At 43.0% G+C, this 25,986-nt stretch overlaps 1 protein-coding gene across 1 annotated transcript; it reads left to right on the forward strand.

Annotated features, from left to right (window-relative positions):
* The first annotated feature begins 777 nt into the window (after positions 1 to 777).
* nsun2 (NOP2/Sun RNA methyltransferase 2) lies at positions 778 to 15,511 on the forward strand. The gene is made up of 19 exons (XM_030064148.1): positions 778 to 1,062; positions 1,767 to 1,924; positions 2,335 to 2,439; positions 3,859 to 3,964; positions 4,655 to 4,726; positions 4,885 to 4,969; positions 5,190 to 5,382; positions 6,851 to 6,925; positions 7,112 to 7,242; positions 7,690 to 7,763; positions 7,967 to 8,097; positions 8,622 to 8,718; positions 8,868 to 9,073; positions 10,776 to 10,868; positions 10,970 to 11,105; positions 12,858 to 12,938; positions 14,129 to 14,267; positions 14,618 to 14,657; positions 14,769 to 15,511. The coding sequence occupies exons 1-19, from the start codon at positions 778 to 780 to the stop codon at positions 15,097 to 15,099; spliced, it is 2,538 nt and encodes an 845-aa protein (XP_029920008.1). The 3' UTR covers positions 15,100 to 15,511.
* Positions 15,512 to 25,986: the final 10,475 nt, after the last annotated feature.

Raw genomic sequence — 25,986 nt, forward strand, 5'->3', positions numbered from 1 at the left:
CAATGCTATTTTTCATTGGAATTTTTATTTATTTATTTATTTATTTATTTTTAATTCATACTCCTGTTTGTCTTCAACAATGTATTTTCGATAAAGATTAAAAAAAAATGTTTACCTCATGATATAAATTACAGTTTAGATTTTAACTGAACAGAAAGACATATGTAACCTATATGTTCTCTTTATTCCACAAAATCGACCAGTTAACCTGCTAATATATATTTATTGAAATTTCTTAAATATAAGCAAGCAATAAATCGGAATGAATAAATAATTGTATAGGCTTGGGGCAGATCATTTGCATGAAAACTTAATGAAATATATGAACTCAATAGTCTAATGTTTTCATAGTAAAAAAAAAAAGTGAGCGGTTTTTATGTAAAGTAGAATATCATTATGTTAAGTTTTAAGAATTCGTTTTTACTGGTATATGTTCACCATGAATATGAAATTTGTCATCAAATCATAAAAATAATGAATTTCGGTATATCTGTTTCTCTACTTTTCTAATATTCAAGCAATCCAAAGACATTTTTTTACAAGATGGTTTAAGATAATCAGAAATACTGCTAGTGACATATTTGCTAAATTCTCAAAAATCCTTGACGTAAGCATTTCCAAAAACAGGCGCAAGTTGGCGCTACAGGTCACTAAGGCTTTAGGACAGGGGTTTTAAAATGTTAACCATTGTAAGCCTTTACACACACAAATGTTTACACACACCATGCAGATTGTGCTGAAAGAAACGTTTTTTATCAGTTCTGCGTCACGTTTTGAATGCAAAGGTTCACCACGGGGAAGTTTAGTTCAGGCAGTTCCGTGGCCACTCCGGCGGGTCCTGACTCACATGCGCGTCAGAGGCAGGAGGCAACACGTTTCGTTGGACACACAGCGGCTCATTGCTCTCACACTTTAGCCGTGTTGCCTCTGTCCTTTCACACTCCTCTCAGCACGTTGCTCCGCAGGCTGTTTTCCAGGGTCGTCTGCTGCACCGACATGGGCAAGCGGAGCAGGCAGAGGCAGAGGAACCAGCCGGCCGCCAGAGACAGCAGGGACAACGCTGTGAGTCAACTCCTGCTAACGCTAGCTTCCTGAAGTGACCACGAACACATCTGGACAGCCTCAGTGGTGTTTCTTCCTCTAACGTTACCTTGGCTAATCTTTTAGAGGGTCACAGTCACGCTGACATTGTTTAGCAGCTTTTTATTAATGGAGCTCTGCTGGTAGCTAACTCAGCTGTCCGCACATGTGTGAATGGTCAGGGGACAAATGTGTGTGACTGTGTCCATGCCAGACATTTTCAGGCCAGACTCCATTGAAAAATCTGTCTTTTTACTGTTACTTTGCTTGTAGAGGTTATTTGGAATGAAGCAACAAACAGGTGATCTCTACTGGCTGCTGTTAAATTCAGCAAACATCCTAAGTAGCACTTCTTTTAATCAGTCTTCCACTTTTAGAAACTTATTCCCATAGTCCTCTTCCACCATGCCACCATGGCGGCCAGCAGCAAGCAGTTTGAGTTGTTCTTTAAATAAGTGGTGCTTGGTGGGTTGTCGGTATGCCAGATTTGACTGTAACATTTCACAGCAGTTCTTAAATCATTGTTTGCTTGGTTTTTGTTCTTGTCTGGAAGTAAGGCAACTGTAAATCACCAGGTTTTTGCATGTAAATTTCCCAGCTACAGTCCCAGTTGTGTGCATGTGATGAGTCAGTAATAAATTACTTGGTGTATATTACATACATTGACCCCTGTGCCTGTGTTGTAGGGCTGGGGAGCAGGCTATGATGACATTATCAAAGAAAACAAGCTGTTTGAGCACTACTACAAGGAGCTGGGCCTGGTGCCTGACGGAGAGTTTGACCAGTTTATGGAAGCCATGAGGGAGCCACTGCCGGCAACCATCCGCATCACTGGATACAAGAGGTGAGAGGATATATCACCTCGGTTTGTGCTGTTTCCTCTTCTATGGACACAGTGTTAAGCTTATGTTTATTGCTAAATGTATGTTCATGGTAGAAGCTTTTCTGAACCATTAGGAGCCACTGGAAAATGTGGCACCCAAGTGATCCCAAAAGCTGTGTAGATTTCAATAAGATCTCTCTCTTTTTTTTTTTTTTTTTTTTTTATAACCTGTTTGGCTTGTTGTGCTTCAGTAGTTTTTGATTTTTGGTTTTAACCCTCCAATTTTCACTCAGACACACAACTTGCCAAGTTTGTGTGAATGCTCAGCAGCAGGCTTGTCTGTTTTACTTGATTGATCATTGTAGAGCAGTTATCTCCCGCACTGGATGGCATGTCATGACGATTGTTTCTCACCTAATGTCTTGTTCCAGCCATGCCAAGGAGATCCTCCACTGTCTGAAGGATAAATACTTCAAGGAGATTCAGGAGGTGGTGATTGATGGCCAGAAGATAGAGGCTCCGCAGGCTCTGAGCTGGTAACATCACATGGTTTGCCAAAGGCAGCGTACACAGTCACATTTAAACACTTCACATCAGCAATTCTGGGGAAAGATTGTTGATATTTGAAATCAAGAAATTAAGCAAATATCTCCTCATGGTCCACTATCTGTCCATTCTGTGTGTGCACTAAAAAAATCCTGTGTTTGTACACAGCTCGGGCTCTGTAAATGGGAAACACAGTGGTTCAGTTGGAATGGGCCACACAAAACTGTCCCAGCCAATCAACAGGTGGCATTCGTGCTCATGCACAGGAGGGGGGATGGGGTAAGGGGCAGTGTGAGTGAGAGGGACGGTAAACTGGCTCTTGATTTAAAATAGCAATTTTTCTCCAGAATCACTGATTCGACCTTTTAACAGAGTAAAACCACAAACCCTGCATGAGCTACACTATATGGATAAAAGTATTGGACCACCTCCATATTCCACCTACAGGAGCTTTTAGACATCCCATTCTAAATCAATGGGCATGAATAAGGAGTTGGGCCCCCTTCGCAGCTAGAACAGCTTCCTCTCTTCTGGGAAGGCTTTCTACAAGATTTTGGAGTGTGTTTGTGGGAATCTTTGCCCGTTCATCCAGAAGAGCATTTGTGAGCTCAGACACTGATGTTGGACGTTCTAGTTGATCCCAAAGATGTTGGATGGGGTTGAGGTCAGGGCTCTGTGTGGGCCGGTCAAGTTCTTCCACACCAAACTCAGCCAGCCACGCCTTTATGAAGCTTGTTTTGTGCACTGGGGCTCAGTCATGCTGGAAGAGACAAGGGCCTTCCCCAAACTGTTCCCATAAAGTTGGAAGCAGAGAATTGAGTCCAGTGGCGGCGTCCTTTACACCGCTCCATCTGACACTTGGCGTTGTGCTTGGTGATGTGAGGCTTGCATGCGGCTGCTCGGCCATGGAAACCCATGCCATGAAGCTCCTGGTGCACAGTTTATGTGCTGATGTTAATGCCAGAGGAGGTTTGGAGCTCTGCAGATATTGAGTCAGCAGAGCGTTGGCCACTTTTACAAACTATGCACCTTAGCGCCCGGCGACCCCGCTCTGTAAGTTTAGGTGGTCTGCTGCTTCCAGGCTGAGTTACTTGGTTCCTCAACACTTCCACTTTGCAATAATCCCACTTACAGCTGATGGTGGAATATCTAGGAAGGAGGAAATTTCACAAACTGACTTGTTGCAGCAGTGGCATCCTATTACATTACTGTTACAGCACCACACTGGAATTCAGTGAGCTCTTTAGAATGACCCATTCTTTCACAAATGTTTGTAAAGGCAGACTGCATGGCTGGCTGCTTGATTTTATACACCTGTGGCAGTGGGACTGAATGAAATATCTTAATTCAGTGCATAAGAGGTGTGTCCCAGTACTTTTGTCCATATAGTGTATGTCCATCTTGTCCAGGTATCCTGACGAGCTGGCCTGGCACACCAACATGAGCAGGAAGATCATCAGGAAATCTCCCCTGCTGGAGAAATTCCACCAGTTCCTGGTCAGCGAGACAGAGTCGGTGAGTTGCCAAACATAAATTAATGAATACCACCTTTACACCAGTCAAGTCTGTTTCATAGGTTTTTTAAGCCATTGGCAGAAGTCCCAGACTGCTTATGTCATCTCCAGGTTAACTGGTGTGACAGTCTTCCAGTCTGACTGAAATGTATCGTTTTCTTCGACCTGCAGCAATGGCAGCTTCTCGCTTTAGCTAAATTATGATCTCAAGTCAGAGTCCAATCCAAAAGATTTTGTGACTTATAGGTAATTTATTATATTGTATAGGTTAAAGGTACACTGAGGTTAGGATTGCGTGTGTAGCATGTAGAGCATATCCTGTTTTGTCACATCTAACCAGTTTACACTGAGCTCAAGTCCGGGATGTTAGCAGGAGGTCAGTGTAAAAGAGATCAGAAACCCTGATCCTCCACTCAGCCATGCTTTGCTTAACAGTGTCTTAATGGAGGTTGTCTGATTGTTAAAGAAACTAGCTTGTGAAACGAGCTTTTGTTTATTGGAGTATTGACTTGGCAGACGTGCTTTCTCCTCCCTGTGCAACGACTGTCAGTGTCTTGAGCAATTGTTCCTGTGAAACAACTCTCTTACCAACAGCAGGGATAGTAGCAGTAGGCAGTATTGTATGAATGCCTGAAATGAAATGATGCTCACCCAAATGAGAAAGCTGAAAAAATAAAAATTCTTCTTACAGGGTAACATCAGTCGACAGGAAGCTGTCAGCATGATCCCTCCTCTCCTGCTGAAGATTGAGCCTCACCATAAGGTAAGAAAAACAGGCCTCTCGACACCTAATGTGGTTTTCTGTATTTTTGTGCTTTGTGTTGTGTTAAGGAAAACTCTATTCCAGTGGCTCAAAAGCTGCACGCTGAATAAATTTATGACTGATTATCCAAGCGTTGGCTTGCATGTGTTTGTGTGTAGATTCTGGATATGTGTGCTGCTCCGGGATCAAAGACAGCTCAGCTGATTGAGATGCTCCATGCTGACATGGATGTGCCATTTCCAGGTGAGAAACGATACACCTTTAAAACTGGAGAAGATGCTCTGGTGACTTCACAGTTGGGCATGGATTAGTCATAATTTATAAACAATGGTCACATCTGTGAATATGAGCCAATGCCAGTGTTAGACTTGCACAGTAACTTTGGCACTACAGAGCAGTCTCTGCCACCACGTGGATTTGCCTGCTGCTAATTCCCATCCCTCGGCCTCCCTTCACTCTCCAGAGGGCTTTGTGATTGCCAACGATGTTGACAACAAGCGCTGCTACCTGCTGGTGCACCAGGCCAAGCGGCTCAACAGCCCCTGCATCATGGTGGTCAACCATGATGCCTCCTGCATCCCCACACTGCATGTCGACTCAGACGGCAAGAAGGACATCCTCTTCTACGACCGCATCCTCTGTGACGTGCCCTGCAGGTCAGAAAAGGGATGAACTGGCTTTATTTTATACATCAGGCTCATATAGGTACCATTGAAAGGCATTGTGATGCTTCAGGGGGGTTAGGGTTTGACATTTGAAAGAGTAAATGGATAAAGAAGGAAAACATGGCTTATAGGTAATACTCTGTGTGTGGGTGGGAGAGGGATTTAGTGTGGTTTGAAACTAGCAAGACAAACAACCCTGGATATCCTGCAAACAATCCTGTCTGTTGTATGAGGGATATCCCCATCTCTTTACAAAGTCTTCAATAAATGATATAACCTTAAGGCCTTAAAATATTTAAATGCTGTAAATGCAGTTATTATAGGCTACTAGAAGATGTTAGGAAATGCTAGCACTAGTGCCTTTAGTATCTGTAATGTCAATGCAACTTCACACCTCACGCTTTCACTCAAAGTTCTTAATCTAATGCCTGAAGCGTTGCTTTTCAAAAACAGATGCCGCTCCTGCAAAAACACCCCAAATCAACTAACTGATGCAGAGGTTCACATAATTTACTTTCTCAATCCAAAATCTAAAATAGTGTTGCAAAAGCCAATCTTGCCCATGCATTAGCTGCAAAGTGTTTTTTTTTTATTGATATTATCTAGAAAAAATATAGTTAATACATATCAATACAATCAGAAATATCAGTTTTTTCAAATGAACTCTCACTTGAAACATTTGAGTTATTTCAAGTATGTTGCAGCCAAGCTTACAGGAATACAAGTCAAAATGACAGCGCATAGTGACACCATAATTTGAAATTTATTTTGTTGGGATGCTTTTTATCATTGGTTTTACCATGCAGTCAGTGACAGGTGTATGTGTGCTACATGTGTCTTTGTAGATCATTGTGGAACATGGTCAGTAATGCAATATGTTTTGGATCTGATTTACCAAATGCACTGTGTCTTTCTGTTCCTTAGCAACTAGTTTCTTGCTATCCCTTTCCTTATTCTGTTTATTTATTATATATTTCTTAGATTATAAATTGATTTTCAAACCAATTCCAGGTAGTCTTAAAAGGATCCAAAACGGTCGTACATTATGCTTTCTGAAACCTGTAGACAGAGACTGCTGGCAGGCCAGTTCTCGTTTGAGAGGAAAAACATTACTACAGCACACGTGCAGTTACAAAAGTGTATCTCCACTTACTGTAAAGCTAGACTCACTTGGTGGCCACAGCAGAATTACATTAGTTTGCAAATGCTGACTGAGTCTGGCTGGCTGAAGCGCTGAAGCCAGGAGCCCCTGCCAAGCACAACAGAGGAGGAGGGGGAGGAAACGCAGTAATGAAGACTGAGAGAGGCAGTCAGCTAAAATCCAGCGTGCTTCGCAGACATTTTTGCCCGGCGAGAAGCATCACAATCTCTGGTGGTTTCAGCGCCTCGGGCCAGACGGGGTATGGGTATGGGTGTGTGTGTGTGTTTGACTGGTGCGGTCTGCTCCGTGTTCCTGCAGCGGAGATGGCACCATGAGGAAGAACATAGACGTGTGGAAGAAATGGACAACCAGCAACAGCCTGCACCTCCACGGGTGAGCAGCACCACTGCGCTTGTGTTTGCTGTTGCATATGCAGTAACGCAGTAATTCATGCACTCGTGTGATAAACCAAATTGACTGTGCGGCGAGGGAATGCAGTGTGTGCTTTTGGTGCTAATTAAAAAAAAAAAAAAAACTGGCAGTCGTACAGGTTGTGTATAATGTGTGTGTGTTTGCCAGGCTCCAGCTGCGGATCGCAGTGCGCGGTGTTGAACAGCTGGCTGTGGGAGGGAGGATGGTGTATTCCACCTGTTCACTCAACCCTATAGAGGACGAAGCTGTCATAGCAGCCCTGCTGGAGAAGAGCGAGGGTAACACACACTCACACAGACACACAGCAGGGATCTGAAACTTCTGCGATTTGTGTTAGACTTTATTTGGCTTTTCTTTTTGAAATCAGAGTTCAGTTTTAGTTTAGTTCCACTGAGTTTTCCGACGTATGTTTACTAGTTTTAGTTTTTACTTTAATAAAGTTGTAGTATTTTGACTGTCACCAATGCAGAGTATTTGGCATTTTTTGACCAAAAAAACTGAAAGTGCTATGTTTTTCTCCCCAATACACTCCAGTTTTGATTCTACTTCAGTGTTATTCAAATGTAATAATATTTTTACACACACACCCACAGCCACCCATTGTTTTCTTGAGTTTACACCAACATTTCTTCCACTTTTGACACAATAAATATACCAAAATCAAAAGTACACCCACTGAATCCTTTCCTGCCAAGTTGTAACTTCTATCCACTCCGCACCACCAGGAGCGTTGGAGCTGGCCGACGGCTCTGCTGATCTGCCAGGACTCAAGTGGATGCCTGGGGTCACTTCCTGGAAGGTACCGCAGCTCTTTGCACTCAGTGGTTATTACACACCACCCTGCACCCAACTGCTCTGAGGGGTTTGTAGAAGTGCTCCACCTTAGTTGTGGACAGTAAGGAACACATGGAATTTTATATCAGGGCGGGGGTGGGAAGTGGGAACCCTGACTGAGCGTTAGTCTGTTTGGATCACACCTTAACAGCATTTTTGTTGCTGTAGCTGATGACCAAGGAGGGCCAGTGGTACTCAGACTGGTCTGAGGTCCCCACCAGCCGTCACACACAGATCCGCCCCACCATGTTCCCGCCAAAAGACCCCCAGAAACTGGCCAGCCTGCATCTGGAGAGATGGTATGTATACATGCATGCACACAAGTTGTATCACTACAATTTTGATCCTTAATTGACTTTTCATACCCTGACCTCCCCATACCAAATGGTAAGCCAAACTCTAAAATAAATCTCATCCCAGTTAAAATATTTAATATCAACCCTGAACCCTCGTCCTAAACTGTGTCCATGTAGAAATGTATTCTCTTTGATTCAGTATTCTTTTTGGTGCAGCACACACATTATCTGCATGAATGTCAAAACACACACACACACACACACACACACACACACACACACACACACACACACACACACACACACACAAAAGGAAGGATGATGTCATTTCTGCACTGCTTGTCCTCCTGGTCAGAGTTGAAGCCGGCCAGCAGATGGCGCTGTTGTATTAGGATTTTTTTGAATACTGAGAAAAGAAATCCCTGCTTATCCTGACAAAAGGTGGCACCATAAAAGCATTTAATTTACAGGTGTGTGTGTGTGTGTGTGTGCGTGTGTGTGTGTGTGTGTTGTTTTTTAATTGTCAGTATGAGGATTCTGCCACATCACCAGAACACCGGAGGGTTTTTTGTGGCCGTCCTGGTGAAGAAAGCTCCCATGCCTTGGAACAAAAGATACCCCAAGGTACTTTCTCTCACACACACACACACTTACAGACTTGCCATGGGTTTAGACTGTTGATTGCTCACCTGTTCAGCATTAATAACCACAGCTGGGACCTCCTCCTTATCTCCTCCCTCTGTTCCTCCCACTCCCTCCCCCGTCACCTCCAGCTGAGGAAGGACGTCTCCTCCAGCTCAGCGGCCCAGACAGGAGACTCTCCAGCGGCCGCGACTCCCACAGAAACCCCCCGCCTTGCTGAGACCACTGTGGAGGAGGTGGAGGGGGGGAAAGCGGAGGGGGAGGGTGCTGGAGACAAGACACCCAAAGGAGCCTCCCAGGCCCAGGAGACGCCTGCTAAGCAAGATGGAGTGTGTGGGTGAGTCACGTTGGACCAGTGGGTAAACAGAGCAAGTACAACTGTGTGAGTGGATATGTGTGTGCACTAACAAGTGTTGTGTGCAAATGCATTTGCTTAGTAAGACATTACAGTAATAATGGTGTCTCCATAGCGAGCAGTGTAACACATTTCAGTTTCAGTAATGTCACATTACACCAGTCAACAAATATATTATTTCAGACATCAGCCTCCTCTGAATGTTATAAAGGTGTCTTTTCAGTAAGCTGATTATATCTGTGCCCTCAATTAATGCACTCATAATCCATGGTTATTCTGGATGAGCCAGGATGAGAAATGAGAAATTTACTTTCTTCAGATGGAAATATCCCTCCTATTTTGATTCTTCTTGAACAGAAAGAAAGATATAAACACTGGACATCAACACAGATTGGTTTCTCTGATCATTCATATGAGAAGCAACCAACTTGTCCTCATTTATTTATAAAGTATGAGACGACAGTCATAATTTGTGGGCTTTTAATAGAAAAGCATTATAAATAATTTATTCTCTCAGGGTGTAATCAATAAACAAATAACACTACTTTTGCAGGGAGTAATAGCTTGATTTTTGCCATAATGAATCCAATATTAAGGTAATTTCCCTTCTAAACCGCTGTGTAATGAGGGACCAGGTTTCCATAATTGGGTTAAGGGCTTAAGAGAAAAGCAGTTAACACAGGTAGGTTTCTGCTGGAGAGAATGACCACTGGGCCGTGTAAACCCTTACTCATGCACCTTTTTGTGTGTCACGTGCTCACTTCTCCGTCTGTTTGACATGGTCATTGATGGACAGTAATTTTATGTCCGCATTTCCGCTGCTGAAAATATAAGGAAATGAAAACACATCTGCCGCAACCTGCTTCACTTTTTAGTCCAACAACAGTGTTGTAAAGAAAAAAAACAAAAAAAACAAAAACACTGTCCAGCCCTCTAGAAACTGACACACCAATATGGTTCTCACGCCTCCTGAAAACCAGACCAGTTTTACAGTAATGGAAAACACATGGAAAATCCAAAAACATATTAAATGTAATGAAAATACTCATGAAATCAGCCAATTATCAAGTTTGGCTAACATTAAATTGTCAGCTGTTCTCCCGAGTTCACATTGCACAGTTTGAGCTGCTGACACCCTGTTTCAATGCCTGTTGATACCCAGCTGTTGGAGTGCGGTGCCACATGTTTGGAAGGCAAAACAACAGTGCACAAATGTGTTGATTTCACACAAACACCATGTTGATCAAACTGTTAGCCTGTTGTTAGCGGCCTCATTTTTTACACTTAAACATGTTGTCCAGTGTAAACACATGTTGGCAGCGTGTTATTTGAGACATGAGTTTCACGCAGTTTTGAGCTATTTGGCCACTTTGTCCAGTTTGAATCTTTCTAAGATGACCTTCTTTTCGCCAACAGCAAAACATGAATAGAAGTCCTTGGAAAATCTTGTAAAATTATTTCCTTAAGATTGGGAGCCCTGAATAAGACACTGGTTGTCCAGTGTCTTATTCCAGATGGTTCTGGCGCCTCAGCAGGGGAACAGTTCAGGGAATAGTGGCGGTTAAATGAGAAACCTATTAGTCTTTGAGTAATTCCTGCCTTAACTTGGTTACTCAAAATAATCTGGTTTCCTGTGTTTATCTAAACACAGTCACTGATGGTAACCCTCCTCTCTGTTTCCAAGGCCTCCTCCTTCTAAGAAGATGAGGCTGTTTGGTTTTAAAGAAGACCCCTTTGTGTTTCTCTCCGAAGACGACCCCGTTTTCTCGCCCATACAGTAAGTTTCTTTGTGTGTACGAGGACAAGAACGGAAAACGATCACTGAGTGTTTTTTCCATTGCTAAACGGTGCTTTTTGTTTTTATTTTTGTATCTCTAGGACTTTCTATGATCTGTCTCCTGACTTCCCCAAGTTCAATGTTCTGACCAGGACCCACGAGGGCAAAAAGAGACACTTGTACATGGTGTCCAAAGAGCTCCGCAACGTGCTGCTCAACAACAGTGAACGCTTGAAGGTGTGTATGCCTGCATATGAGTTGGTGTTCACGTGTGCCAAGCTCTTACCGATGTGGAGACTGATATTTTTGGATTGAAGCTGCAGATCGCTCATAGTTTGCACCGATATTCGCTATCATAATATTCAAGTATTAATAGAGCCTCCTCACAGCAGTCATTTTAACATGGAGTAAACTAAATGCAGCTGTGCAGATGAAAACAAATGTCTTCCAACACACGGCAGAGTGCTGTGTGTTTTTGACACTATGCGTATATCATGGTTTAACCACTATTTATCTACTATGTTACTATAGCAGCTCTACCATGCTTGTACTCTTATGCTATTGACTGAGGTAGGGTTTCCCGTGGATTTTTCTCCCCATTCAGCCGCAGCATTGAATGTTTTGCTATTCAGACTGAACTACAGAAATGCTATGGGAACACAACAGGCGGCACTGTGTCCATGTGAATCTCTCGCTTTGTCTGCAACCACGTTGTCACTTTGATATTGAAGGTGCATCCCGACAGAAATAGGCTGCATTTAATTTGATGAAATTGAAAAATTGATCTTGCTGTGGTGGGCTGCCACACTAGGGAGACACTGATTAAACTTCCACTGTAAAGACTTCTTCAAGCTTAAAGTGAAACCAAACTTCAAGCCTCGGATCACATGACCTAAGACAGACCGACCTTTCCATCTTCAGAGATTTGCACTATCACTGCAAAAAAGGCCCACATTGTCCCTGATAGATTGCTTTGTCTAGCTCTAGCAAATTCATGTGTTGCTATGCCAGTAGTCATTATGTAAGTAGGTGTGTGTGTGTATACATGCTCCATCCCATCAGAGGGAAGCAGCCTAACAGATGGGACCCTCTCCTTCCCCAAATCCCCCTAGTCCTCCTCTCTGAAGCACCTGCACAGGTGGCTGTGTGTGTGTTTATGTGAGTGTGTCTGTCTGCCTCTATCCCTTTGTTCATCCCCTTCTAGTGCCTGATGTTTGTTTTCCAATCATTGTCCGTCTCAACCGCAACGAATTACATGTTTCTCCAAACACGATCCTCACTCTGGCCATTTCCACACAATCAGGGCTGTTGGATGCGGTCATTCAAAAACACTGCCTTTGCTTACCTCCCTCTTGCCAAGTTTCACAAAGAGAATCTCTCTCTCTCACACACACACACACACACACACACACACACACACACGCACACGCACACACACTGCATGTGTTTGAAAAGGTGGTGCTGAAATGAGATTTTGATTGCGATTATTCTTCAGAAAGTGAAGATTTGAATGTCTATCAGTGTGCTGTCATATCATAATACAAAAGAATTTAAAATCAGTGTTTGCCATTGCGACACTACACTTCCTTTACTTTGACATAAATTTGCATGCATATAATGTTTATCAAAGAGTAGCTGGATTTTACTGTGCAAATCATTGTTGACAGTTGTCCCCCATCCCAGCTGGGCCACACGAGATGGGCTGCACTTTGTTTATCCACATTTGTTTAAAACTATGTACATGCCTTCAGCAAAAAAAGTCAAAAGTTTGGTGAACATACGTAATTACAAAATCAGGGACTACCACTAATTCAATTTTTCCCTCTTTGATTTTCTGTTAATATAAATTCTCCTAACGTACAGCCCTGTGTTGTTTTCCTCAGAGATGTTAAACAATACTATCAAAGTGAAGGGAGATTGGCACTGCTGTATTGTTTATGTACAAAGCCATATGTCAGCTTGTTTTTCTGGTGTGTTTGTGTTCCTCAGGTCATCAACACGGGGGTGAAAGTGTGGTCTCGCAACAGCGATGGAGAGGAGTTTGGCTGTGCCTTTAGACTGGCTCAGGAGGTAACACACAAACACATGCAGCCAGTGTATTTTTACCACATCACCCTGGTAACGGGAAGCAAAGTCAGTGTGGTTGTTGACCCAAAAATTAAAATGATGTCAATATTTACTCATTCTCATTTCAGTTGAAACACTGGTGAAGTTTTTATGTCGACATTGCGCACACAGTTTGCTAATGTAGTTCTGTAGGAGCCTTCTCCACAACAGCTGGAGCAAATAGGGGGGGTTTAGTTAGCGCTCCAAAAAGGACACATTTCCTCCTCTTTTTGGAATTCTAAAGATTTTTTTTTTCACTTTACCCTTTTTGGAAGAAATTGCCGTTTACAGTTCACTGCAGTTGTTTTGGAGAAGGTCGTCATGGAGCTGCACTAGCAAACCGTATTGTTTAAACCGACATAAGGGCGAGTAGATAATGAGTAAATATTCATCTTTGGGTGTACTATTTCTTTAAGCCATTGAGTCAACATTGAAGCACTTCACCCGTCTACTTCAGCGCTGTGAAAATTCTCTGTGATGTGGTGAAACTCACGTTCTCTTTGTAGAGCATTATCTAGTTAAAGTGCATGGTAACCCTATAGTGTTTAATTTTCATGACTTTTGAATGAAATTTATAATAACCACCCATCTCTGCCCCGCTGAAGAGTACAGTTACTGTTCACCCAAAACCTGGATTCCATGCTTTTTACTTGGACCTTGGTTGTTAAAAATTGTGACCTGCAGATTTAAGGTCAAGATGTTTTATTGATCAAATGTTGTTTTAGCATTGACTGTCACTTTAATATAAGGGAAAAATTATTGTTTCAGTTTCAAGATGTAAATGAAATCCATCATAATGAATGATCTAACAACTCACTGAGTAATGCATGCCCATATTTCCAGCTAAATCTTTTCTCATTATAAGACAATACATAACTTGGCATTTCATAACAGATCTGTATGAGCAGCGCCTCTGTGAATGTTTTAGCTTTGATGTAACATGTTTCTGCAGACGTCAGTGTGTTCTCCATAGCAAAGGTTAAAGCAGAAGATTAACCAGGGAGCCACAGAGCTGCGTTCATATTCAAATAAATTGCTAATTAATTTGCTCTGTACATTATCAGCATTACACCATGGACCTGAGAATCTGTGCTTAGGTTATTATGTTGAACAACCGTACACAGACACAAATGCCGTTTCTTTGATCCCTCCAGGGTATCTACACTCTCAACCCATACATTCGCTCCAGGATGATCACGGTGAGTGTGGAGGACATCAAGGTGCTGCTGACCCAAGAGAACCCCTTCCTCAGCAAACTGGAGGACAGTGCTCATGCTCAGGCCAAGAAAATGGGTAAGCTCCCCAAACTCAAAATGCCATTTGTATGTTTATTTTATTTTATTTTATTTACTTTTTTCAAAAAGCATGACGTCTGCCCTTTCAACATGGCTGCCCTCAGAAAAGTAAATCTCTGTCAGGAATAAAGGAAAGGAATTGTAAACCAGTGCTGAAGAGGAGACTAAAATTATCTTGAAAAAGGCTTGCTGGACAGAGATTTTTGTCCTGTTGGAGACATTACACGCCAAAACAGTCCTTAATAGATGGATAGACGCATCACAACAGGCTTTGCGGCAGCCTGTTTTCAAGAGTGTTGGAATTATCCCACACTGGTTTCCAATTATTGATCCTCTGTATCTCCACAGGAATGGGCAGCATCGTGTTAAGGTACCAGCCAAACCCAAAGTAAGTGTTTGATATTGTAAGCGTTTGTGCCTCGACATCATTTTTTGAAAGTGATGACCTGGTTTTTGGCTATTTCTGATGTTTTCGCCCTAATCGCCTTCTGTCCGTCAGCAACCCAGCGGAGCCCCAGTGTCCCATCGAGCTGTGTGGCTGGAGGGGAAAGACGTCCATCCGAGCCTTCGTCCCTCGCAATGAGAGGTTCCATTACCTCCGAATGCTGGGCGTGGAGGTCTTCAGGGACAAACAAGGGCAGGGCCAAGGAAGGAGGGATGCAGAAAAGGAAGGCAAGGAAGGAGGGGAGGAGGAGGAAATCGAGGCAGAGAAGGAGGAGGAGTCTCAAGGAGCCGCAGAAAACGAGGGAGAGTTGGACTTGAAGAACGGTGATCAAGATGGATCATCAGAACCAAAGACCAACGGTGGCAACCAAGGGACTAGCAGCTGAGGGAAAACAGAGAGGTGGACTGACTAATGAAGTAGAAGAGCTGGAAGAGCTGGAGCCGTGTTGGCTGGGCCAGGATAAGATCAGATATTGGACAGAGGAGAGGAGGGGCGGCTTGAAGTGGGTCTTTGTTCACCACACTGCCATAAGCAGATAGAAATCCCCTCCAGAGTCGGCTGTTGAGATCTTTCAGGTTCAGATCGGTTTGAGGAGTCGACATTTTAGTTAAGTGACTTATCTTATTTTGTATAGGTGTTTTTTATGTTCATTTTAACCAAATAATTCCACTATTAAAGTGGCTAAACAGTTTTTTGTTTCTATTGTGCATGGAGGTTTGTATTGGTTGCCATCTCATTTTTCTATACCTGTAATTAAGAGGAAATAGAGAGTTCATTAAAAGGATACATTACATTAACTGTGCTGTTGAACGGATTATTTGATGTTTTGCCCATGTCAGGCTTTTTGAAGTGTTGAAGTCATGCTGTTGGAGGGTTGATCAGGACAGTGTGTGTTTTCTTTTGGACGTTAAAATGTCTGCATCCTCCCACAAGCATGACTGCTTTCCAATGAAAACCTCACATCCCCAAAATGTCAACTTTTCAGCAACTAAACCTGTTTTTAACTTGACAACCAGGCATTTTTGAGTTTATCTAGTGGTTTTTTTTGAAAGGGTTTCATTCGCCCAAGTGTGGTAGAAAGTGCTCATCCTGTACAGAACCATGTATCCCTGTGACTGAAGTTCACCAAAATTAGACTCTTTTCCCATAACAACAGCCACACACTCCTTGCATCCTGTCAGCGGTTGCCACGGCAGCGTCACTGCATTGGACGGACGGACATCTCTGCTCCTGTTTATTACCCAGCCCAGCTACCATGACAACAGCCGTCATGACAACCAGCCCCCTCACCTCTCCCCGGTGACGGGAGGGAACAGAGGACAGAGGGACCATAGAGAACATCCTCCACTCCTCCGCTCTTCTGTTTCTTCTTCCCACTCCTTTCCCCACTTTGTTCTTCATCCTCTGTCTCTCTGTCGCTTTTTTTTTTTTTTTTTTTAATCTGTGACCTCTAAAACGCACGGCGGTGGTATTAACATGCAGGAGCTGCTGTCATGTCGATTCCCTCAAAGCTGGATACGCCAGTGACAGCGCTGTTTGCAGAGGCGGGTGGGGAGGGGGGGTGGGGGTGGGGTGGGGGGTCATAGCAAGTGGGACAAGACCGACGCAAGAACAGTCAGTTTTTGAGTTCTGTGCAAACATGTAGTGGAGGGTAAACCCACTTTAACCCAGTTTACCCACCTTTTTATCTCCAGGAATAGAGTTGACTCAAATCTTCAGGACAGAGTTTATTGCCTTCATCGCAGTCTGTAATATCAAACTGATGCAAGTATAAATACGATTTTTTTCCAGGGAAAGGAAGCAAAAAAAAAAAAAAAAAGTATCATTTCTCTTCATATTGGTGGCTTGCAGTGCTTTGTGAAAATCAACCTTTTCTGTCACTGCAGAGTTTATATGACAGAAAAAGATGAAACCAAGTGGCTGATTATTGAATGCGTTGGGGTGGGATGAAGAGAGGCAAGATCAGGGAGAAGAAGAGATGAGACTGGAAGATTAAAAAACTGGCGTGAAAGAGATTGCAGACTGGGGAAAAAAAAAAAAAAAAAAAAAAGAAGCCAAGGCAGGCAGGGAGTTACTGCGGAGTCAGTCGAGGACGGACAAGGGGAGAAACATTTTCACGATTTGAGCTGCAAAGGGGAGAGCGCCTGAAAATGGTGGGAGTAGAAAATGCATAAAAGGCTTGGGAGGATGGAGAGAGCGATGAGGGGGAGGAGAGGGTGGGGATGAATAAATTGAATTGGACAGATAGAGAAAGGTTTTGAGATAAGGCAAAACTTGTTACTGAGTCATAGGCCTGTCTCTGCGTGCATGGGTGTGTTTGAGCCGAGCCTGTGTGTGTGTGTGTGTGTGTGTGCGAGTTATATTTCAGCTAAGCTTGCCTGTGTGTGTGTTGCATCATTGTGAGTGATGCCCTCTGCCTTTTAGCCGCAGCGTTTACTGCCAACTCACTAATACTAGTAATAACATCCACTCCAGACACATAGCTCTCTATCTCCTCGCCTTCCTTCCTTTCCTCACTCCTCCTTTAATCTCCTGCATCTTTCCTGTTTTCTCCTGCTGTCTCTCACCTTCTATTTTCATTTCCATCCAGTCCCTTTCTCTTACTTGAGTGTTCCCACTCACTTCCTCTTTCTATTTTGATAATCACTCTCTCTCTCTCTCCCTCTCTCTCTCTCTCTCCCTCTCACTCTCTCGCTGGCAGGGGTTTTGAAAGCACTCACGGCCTCCCAAAGCTCAGATTCCACAATGTTCCCAAACTGTCATCTCAATTTAAGGCTCAGCTCCTAGTTCTTCCTCAACACACCAGCTTTGTGTATTGGACTACTCTTATTCGGCTCCCATTCATGCTTCTATAATACATTACATTTCACCGTTAAAGTGCATGCGTCTGTGCTCGCCGTGCACCACTCGGGCAGCAACACATGCTTAAAAGTCACTGTGGCAAATGTCATAACTGTTCGATAATGCAACAACTTGTGAAAATGTAACAAAACCTCATTGTTAATGAGCCAAAAATGTAATAAGAGCTGATATTTATTTATTTTAAATGGAAAAATTCCTACATTAACTGGCAATTGCAATTTAAAAAAAAAAAAAAAAAAAAAATCAATCTGAAAATGTATTATCTGGCGATTTTTTTCCATCAACAGGTTTTATTTTATTTATTCTCTTCATTTATTCTTTATGTATGTTGTCGGGACAGTTTGTGATTTAACAAGTTATTGCATTAATGTTATTGGAATAGATGATATACCATATGCCACTGTTCACCTGCAGACAAGCTCACATCACCATGAATGGATTTACATGGATAAATGTGTTTGTGTACAAAGCCATTTCACTGGAGCCTTAATCCAGACATGCATCGTCATTGCAGCACTATTCAGATGCATACTGTCCCTCCTTAGCCTCATTCTTCTCCTCTCCTCTTCTTCCTCCTCCTCCTCCTCTTGCTACCATTCGATGCTCTTGCATGCTTCATGCACTCTAGTGCTCAGCCTCGTGGACATGCATATATGTTTGGGATTATATAATCAAGCTGTTACGCAACGCTGAGAGACTGAGGGAGGCAAATTCGGACACACACACTTAAAGAGAGAGTGACAGAGAGGACGGGTGGTTTTGTGTGTGCGTGTGCGTGTGTGTTTGTGTGTTGGGGGGGTTAAAGCTTGTGTTTCATGTTTGGATTAAACCAAATCCCACTCAGCTCTACACACACACACACACAACTGTTCGCCCTTTTAAAATCCGCTGGTAAATCTCTGGTTATAGATGTTGGCTCTGTCTGAGAGTGTTATTGTGCAAAGCCTGTGTGTGCATGTGCGCACGTGCAAAGTATGTAAATTTTAAACTGGCTCCCACTCCCTTTAACATACGCAGACACAAAAAACCATGCTCGATGTGGATCTCTCTCTGACATGTGCACTGCACTGTAGTGTATGACGGTGCAGATTTCACAGGCTCTGATCCTTTTTCTCATCCTCTGTTCCTGACTCAAGCCAAATGTGTGTGTGTGTGTGTGTGTGTGTGTGTGTGTGTGTGTACGTCCACACATGCATGCGTCTCATGTGGCAGCATTAGCACCGACTGTGCTGTCTCCAAGGCTGGATTGGGGGTTTCAAGCTTGAATTCACCTTTTAAAGTGTTGCACAACCGAGTCCCACAGGTGAGCAATCCACCCACTCCTGCACTGGTCCAATTTACAGCCTCGAGAGGCACACTTCAGTCCTATTCACACCACTGCAATCAACAGCTGAGCATCACCCACGTCAGTTAATTTCTACACTCATAGAGCACTAGCAGTGTCCTGAAACTCTCAGTAATAAAGTAAGTTCTAGGGATCTCGGGGTAACATGGATGTATTGGTTGTTATAGATAGATAGATAGATAGATAGATACTTTATTCATCCCACAGGAAATTCGCAGTTTTTCAGCAGTATCCACAGATTACAGATTAAATAAAATTAAAAAAAAAAAAAAAAAGATAAACAAAATAAAGAATAAGATCTAAGTACAACAGAATAAGATCTGAGTACCCAACCCAGTGTGCAAAAAGCAATGTGCATCAAAAAAAAAAAAAAATGTGCATGTTATATGCCATTTATTAAAATAGAATATCTTCCAGGTTGTTTCATCTGCTTCTGAAATGCTATGATGTGTTTGTTTGACTATATAGAGTATGTGACTGTACTCCACTGATTGTGGGGCAGACACTGTACCTATCGTAATTCAGTATTTTGATAGGATTTGACACAAGGTGTGTAAATGTTTCATGATTATCATTAGTTTTAGTGAGTCACGATGGTCAAAATGCTCTGAGGGAGTGATGAAAGCTGAGAGGTCAAATTTCTCCCCAGTTCATACTATGTAGGGGAGAGTGGGGTAATTTGTGCCAAGGGGCAAGTAGGGCCACCCCTGTTATCTAGAAAACCATAGAAGAAGTTGGTCATGTGACCACATATTTTTGAAGAGGCATCCATTTCACTCATCCTGCAAAGAAGGGAGACACATGGCTTGAGAGGTAAGCACATTTCAGTTCAAAAAACATTTTTTTGCCCTCCAAAGTAAAATTTCTATGATCAAGGTTTTTTGATTGCTGTGTTTGAACAATTATAGAAAACTTTGAAAACAGTTCACACAGGTTTTAGTACTTTAGTAAGCTACACCATGAGTCTATACAGTTAGCATGATGTTAGCTCAAAACAGCTGGGGGATGCATTTTTTTCAAAATGGTGGGCTTCGGGTAATTTGTGCCAGTGGCACAACTTGTGATTATATACTATATATTACTTTATTGTATTTTATTGTTATTGTACATTGTCTTCTTACCTTTGATCACTAAAACTATTCAGATTCAGATGAAGATGATTTGCAGGTGCTCATTTTGGAATTTTTATTTTGTTCTGGGTATGTGTTCATGTGGCACTAGGCCTTGTTATAGAAAAGTGGCCTGTGATCTTGTTAAAATAATAAATAAATGTTAAATAAATAATTTTGTATTGAATTTGTTTTGCTTTTATATAGCATTATCATTTGTGAGATTAAAATGATCTGTTTTACTTCAGTTATCAATGGCACAGTTTACCCCAGTGTATTCTCTCTAATGGCACAATTTACCCCGCACCGGGGGCAAGTTGTGCCACAAAACCACTTTTTTTTTCGAAAGCTATATTTCTCAAACACTTTATATAAGATCCAAAGTGATTGTTCCCAGGGATGCGCAACATCCTAAACTATATGTGCATATTTTAGTTGGAGGCATTACTGTAATCCCCTCGCCTTAAAGGCACTTTAAGTAAAAATTGGCACTATTTACCCCACTCTCCCCTACTACTGAGGCTAAGTAAGCTGCAGCGGCCTAGGTTGGGATCTGGCCCAGACCCTTTGCTGCATGTCATCTCCTCTCTCTGCCACATCTTTCCCGCCTCTCTCCACTGTGCCTGTCTAATAAAGCAGAAATACCAACAAAAATAATGTTAATTTTCTTTCTTTTTTTCGAATATCAGCACAAAATACCAGTTTGCGGACGTGTGAGAGCCATCTCAGTCAGACCTGCGGTGACCGCACTGTGAGGTCAGTGCTTACAAACTGTACTTCTTGCTGCTCTGGCAGGTTGACTAATGTCATGCCTGGTCTGAAGATTTATCCTCCTCAGCAGCATGGAGGGGGAGATGGGGTAGTATGTCAGCGTGACAGTTTGGGGTTACCTTTACCTGCTCACGCCCCTAGTCGCTCTGTCTTTCACTTCTGCCTCATCATCTCTGCCTATCTGTCTCTCTCTCTGTCTCTTTGTCCCCCGTCTATTCGGCCCTGCTCTTGTCTCCGATGATAAATCACCAAAAGGGAAACAATATTCTCAAGGTAAATGCGCCACGGGTTCAGGGCAGAATCCAGGTGAGGGCCAGGGCATCTGTTTGCCTATGCATTAACAGTGTGTGTGCTCATGGGAATCCCCAACAGTGACTTTAAATTACCAACTTGGCAGCAGCATCTCCATTTGAATCCATCTTTTTGTGGCAGAGAGAGAGAGAGAGTTCGGGAGCTTGTGCCACTGAGCTGTCTTGCACTTGAAGCTCGACAAGTGTGCCAGGCCAATTCACTTTTAATTTACATGTTCTATACAGTACAAGGAAATGTCCTCTAGGCTTTTACTATTGCAGAAACCTTTCAAAATGCATTAATTGCTCCAACCTATCTGCATTAAAACAGAAGTAATTCAAAGTGAGTGGATGGAAAGCGCTCCTGGGTTTCCGTGTGTGGAGGCATCTGTTGAAGGCGCTCTTTGGTTTAGCGAAGGTGTTCCAAGGCTCTCTTCAACTTGCAAAAAAGAAAAAAAAATTAAAAGCCTCCTTTTCATTACTCCGTCAAAAGAACAAGTTGTTGACCTACATTTCAAATGGGCTCTCTTTTATGCACATTCTTTTATTCATACATTTTGTTTTGCTTCTTCAGGATGAAAGCGACGTGATGCGAAAATGTGTTGGAATAAGTTTTGTTTGTAGTAATTCAAAAAAACTTTTTAATCTTTTGCTTTAAGTGCCTTGAAACCCGTATATTGTAATCTTCCCGGAGGGTGAAGCACCTGCATGTAGCCACCTGATTCAACTAAGACAGAGATGTGCATGTCTGAATCTCCTGTTGTAGTAAACTTTACAGACTTCGGATGGCCTGTAAGTTGCTGCTGTTGCACTGCAAGACTTTTAATTTCACTGGTTGTGGAAATCGACAACTGTGTAGAAGAAGAAAAAGAAGCACCTGTCTTTTGGAAACAGTGCTGCTACAGCCTCATGAGCAGGTTGACTCTACCAGAAACCATAATATGAGAAAGGGCGCCACCACATGATGTCTGCCCAGTAGCTTATTTACAGAAAACGCAATATGTGAAGTTGGAAGTCCTTGCCTAAAAGAACAAAAGGAGAGGAAGAGATTAGGCCAGCCACACAATGGGCCGTCGGACTGAACTCTTCCTCCGAAACGACCGATTCCAAGATTAAACCAAACAGACGTAAACAAAGCCACAAACTCGTGATCGCCAGTAACTTCCGACCCAAAACAAATTATCAGCTTATATTAGGCAAATAACGGTAACTAAAGGTCATGCTGCTCCAAATGTCTGCTGCCCTTGTTCCTTACCGCTGGCCATGAAGCCAAGCTCTCCCAGATTAGATAATCTATGAGCAGGATGGGGCGGACAGAGAGAGCGAGAGGGAGAAATATGGGGGGAGAGAAAATCCCACAAGATGCCGCTTCCAGTGAAAGTTACCAGCCGAAGTTTGGACCAAAATCTCAAAACGCCCCTCTCGGCCAGTCGCTGGGAAAAGTTTATCAGTGCCGCTGTGACACATGACCAACCCACCCGCCGGGATGCTTTAGGGAACTGCAGCCCTCTTTATGATAAGCCCCTCCCACTGCCATGCCTGCTGAGTCTGATTGGCTCATTTATCATTTCTTTGCTGGGCCATAACCAAACTTCCCTTTAATTTTTTTGTACAAAGCTGTCCAGAACTTTTTGAGTTATCCTGCTGGCTGTGTGTGTGTGTGTGTGTGTGTGTGTGTGTGTGTGTGTGTGTGTGTCTGATCACATAACCCCCTGATGGAGCAGGTAATAGACTTTTCAAATCTCTGCAAGCACATTGCAGTAAGTGGCACAAAACACTGACTAAACCAGCTACTGTTACATTTTACTAATTTCTTTGAGCAAGTTTTTTTTTTTTTCATTTCATTTCATTTCATTTCATGTCCGCTCAGAGACAGAGAGGGAAATGAAGAAAGAGAGGGATAGACCGGGTAACATGGAGAGAAAGTAGGAAAATGATGATATTTCAATTTGCTGAATATCCTCTGAGTGGTAAAATCGCCTAGCTGCTTCCTAATTCATTAAAAAAAGGTTTTATCAACAAGTGTTTTTTCTCTTTATTTTCTCCTCACACACCAAACAATATTAAAATGCAAAGTCACTTGTGTGCTGAGTGGCTTATTTACCAAGTACTTTTTTACTTGTACTTGAGTTGGTTTCTCAAATGGTTATTTTTTTTTATTGGAGAAATAACTTTTACTAAAGTATAATTCCCCCCCCCCTACCCACCCCTGCACATTTCTCTCCAGGTCAAATTGCTTGTGCAGGCATTTGGCCTCGTTGCAAGCGCGCTTAATTGTTGTCGGTGATTTGGTTTCGTTTCCCGCTAAGTCGCTCACAGCGGGCATGCGTGTAAGCAACGCTGAGCGAGTTTTCACTTGTTGAGCATTAAAAGAACTTCACGCGCCGCAGTGGGCCCTTTAATCTGATTCACATTTATTTTGTTCCATTTCACAAGCGATTGTGTCCTCGGAGTCATTACGGCTGAATGTGGAACCGGCACCCTATCCAGAGCAGCCTCCTTCATCTGTGTATGGTGGCGACAAGGGAGGACGGATGGAGGAAGGATACAATGTGTGGGGGAAAGTAATTGGTGGTGGGACGATTGAGCGATGGGTAAAGGTCCAGGAGGTTGAAGGAATGAGAGGGTGAATAAGCGAGGGACAGATGGATGAGGTAGAGAGAAAGAGAGCGAGCGAGATGGAAGCAGAGGAGGGAGGGTTGAATGGTGGGTACAAGGCTTTATTTAGTGCATGCCTGCAGGTGTTGCCTAGTAACAGAGAGGAAACAGATCGAGGGAAGAGAGCTGGAGAGCACATCTCCCTTTATCTTTTTCACTCTTTCTTTTCGCTCCTGGCCTTACCCTCTTCCAAAATCCCATTGCACGCATGCTCGCAAACAAACAAATACACACACTTGCTCTCTCTTTCACACACACACACTCACACACACACACATACACAAATCCACATAGCAAAAGCCCTGCTTCTCATTAGCAGTCAGAATGGCTGCTGTCCTCCTGTCAGGAAGAAGAGGAGAAAAGGAGGGCAAGGAGAGGCAGGAGAGGAGAGATGAATTAGGGAGAGGAGCTGCATGGAGGAGGAGGGAAACGCGTTGAAATCCCGTTGTAAAAATATCAGCCAAGGTTGTTGCCATAGCATTTGTTGCTCCCCTTATACTTTCCCGTCGTTGCACTGTGCATAAGACCTGCTGTATGGCTTCGGCGACTCACTGCCTTTGTTTGATCCCCCCCCCTCCCTGGAACGAGAGAAATTCACTCACATCCATCCAACATTATGGCCTTTATCTCATTCTCCCTCCGATTAGCATTTCATCTGCAGTATCACAGTGGACAGCTGTAACTGTATAAGCGAGCCGAGCAGCCCAACAAACCATACATCATGCATTTAATCACGGACATTTATAGCAGTGATGAAGGTTAGACTGAGGGCACTCGTAGGTGTACGTGCATTCGGTGTATGCGCCTGCTTGTGTTGTGCACGTGATCGACCCAGTTACCTGCAGCCTTGTTTAAAAATACAGAAGCTTAACAGATCAGGTGTAACACACACCACATTCCACTCAGGAGCACCTGACAGGGAGACGGAGAGAGGAGGAGGAGAGATGTTCATGTTGTTGTTTTTCCTGCACAAATAACCCCCATATTGACTGCTGATTCAGTGATAGATAGATAGATAGATAGATAGATAGATAGATAGATAGATACTTTATTCATCCCGAAGGAAATTCAGTTTTCAGCAGTATCCACAGATTACAAGATTAAAAAAATAAAAAATAAAGAATAAAAGATGACACTAGAGATCTAAATATCTAAGTACCCAATGTGCAAAAAAAAAAAAAAAAAAAAACATTGTGCAAAAAACCGTGTGCATAGATGTATACAATGTGCATAGATGTGGGCAATGTGCAAATTTACAGTATAAACAGATGATAAATAGCAGCAAGCAATATATACACTATAAACAAGGAATATATAAGATATAGAAATCTAGTGATGGAGGAACTGATCAGGGATCTAATTCCTCCACTGTCCAGGCACAAATACAAACACACATATAAGCACAGCAAGGATACGGGTTTTTATGCTTTTGTATTCTTTTTTTTTTTAATGCCATTAAAGCACAGGAACTGCATTGAGGCAGACGGATCAAATGAAAGGGGATCAAACGGCATCGCTGATGTGGTTGATGTTCAAAACCTGGATTAGTAATGAGCATGTGTGCCAAGTGTATGTGTGTTCTCTGTCTGCTTTTTCATCTGGTCGCATGCAAAAGGTTCTATATCTTGCACTGTCCAAAAAAGAAAAAAAAAATCCAGCCCGCTGTTTACAGCCTTGCCACTGTCAATGTGTGAGCACTGCCTGCCGCCCGTGCTCACACATGCATGTCCTGGTGGCAGAGGGAGGGGGTGTGCTTTGCATTTCAACATCCTGCGCCTCGCCACCAGCGTCTGCAACGGCTGTCGCTCCCCTTTCTGCGCTTTAATTTTCCCTGCACGCTCTCGGTCCACCGTTCCCCTCTCGCCGTCGAGCCCTATCAGCGTCCCAGCCTTTATGAGAGTTCGTCTGTCTCTGCCTCTCTCTTTTGGGACGGGGAGATGGGAGGGATCACCTTGAGGAAGAGCCATAATGCACTTAGGAGACACACATCTTTCTATCTAGTTTAATTTAGCTCGCATACGCTTAGGCTTGCACATGCAGGTCAAGGTTAGGGTCAGTCTGTCGTCATTTCAACCAATTCCTTATTGAACTGAGCTTTTATTCCTTGCAAGGTTTATAGATCCTTCCTTGAATGAAGTAACTGGGAATGAATGTTGTATCAGTTGCTAGTGGGCAGCAGTTTGAATTGATTGAATTAAGTGTATTGACTACAAGCCCCGACACACATGTGTGTACAC

This window comes from Myripristis murdjan, chromosome 11, assembly GCF_902150065.1.
Source record: "Myripristis murdjan chromosome 11, fMyrMur1.1, whole genome shotgun sequence".
NCBI lineage: Eukaryota > Metazoa > Chordata > Actinopteri > Holocentriformes > Holocentridae > Myripristis > Myripristis murdjan.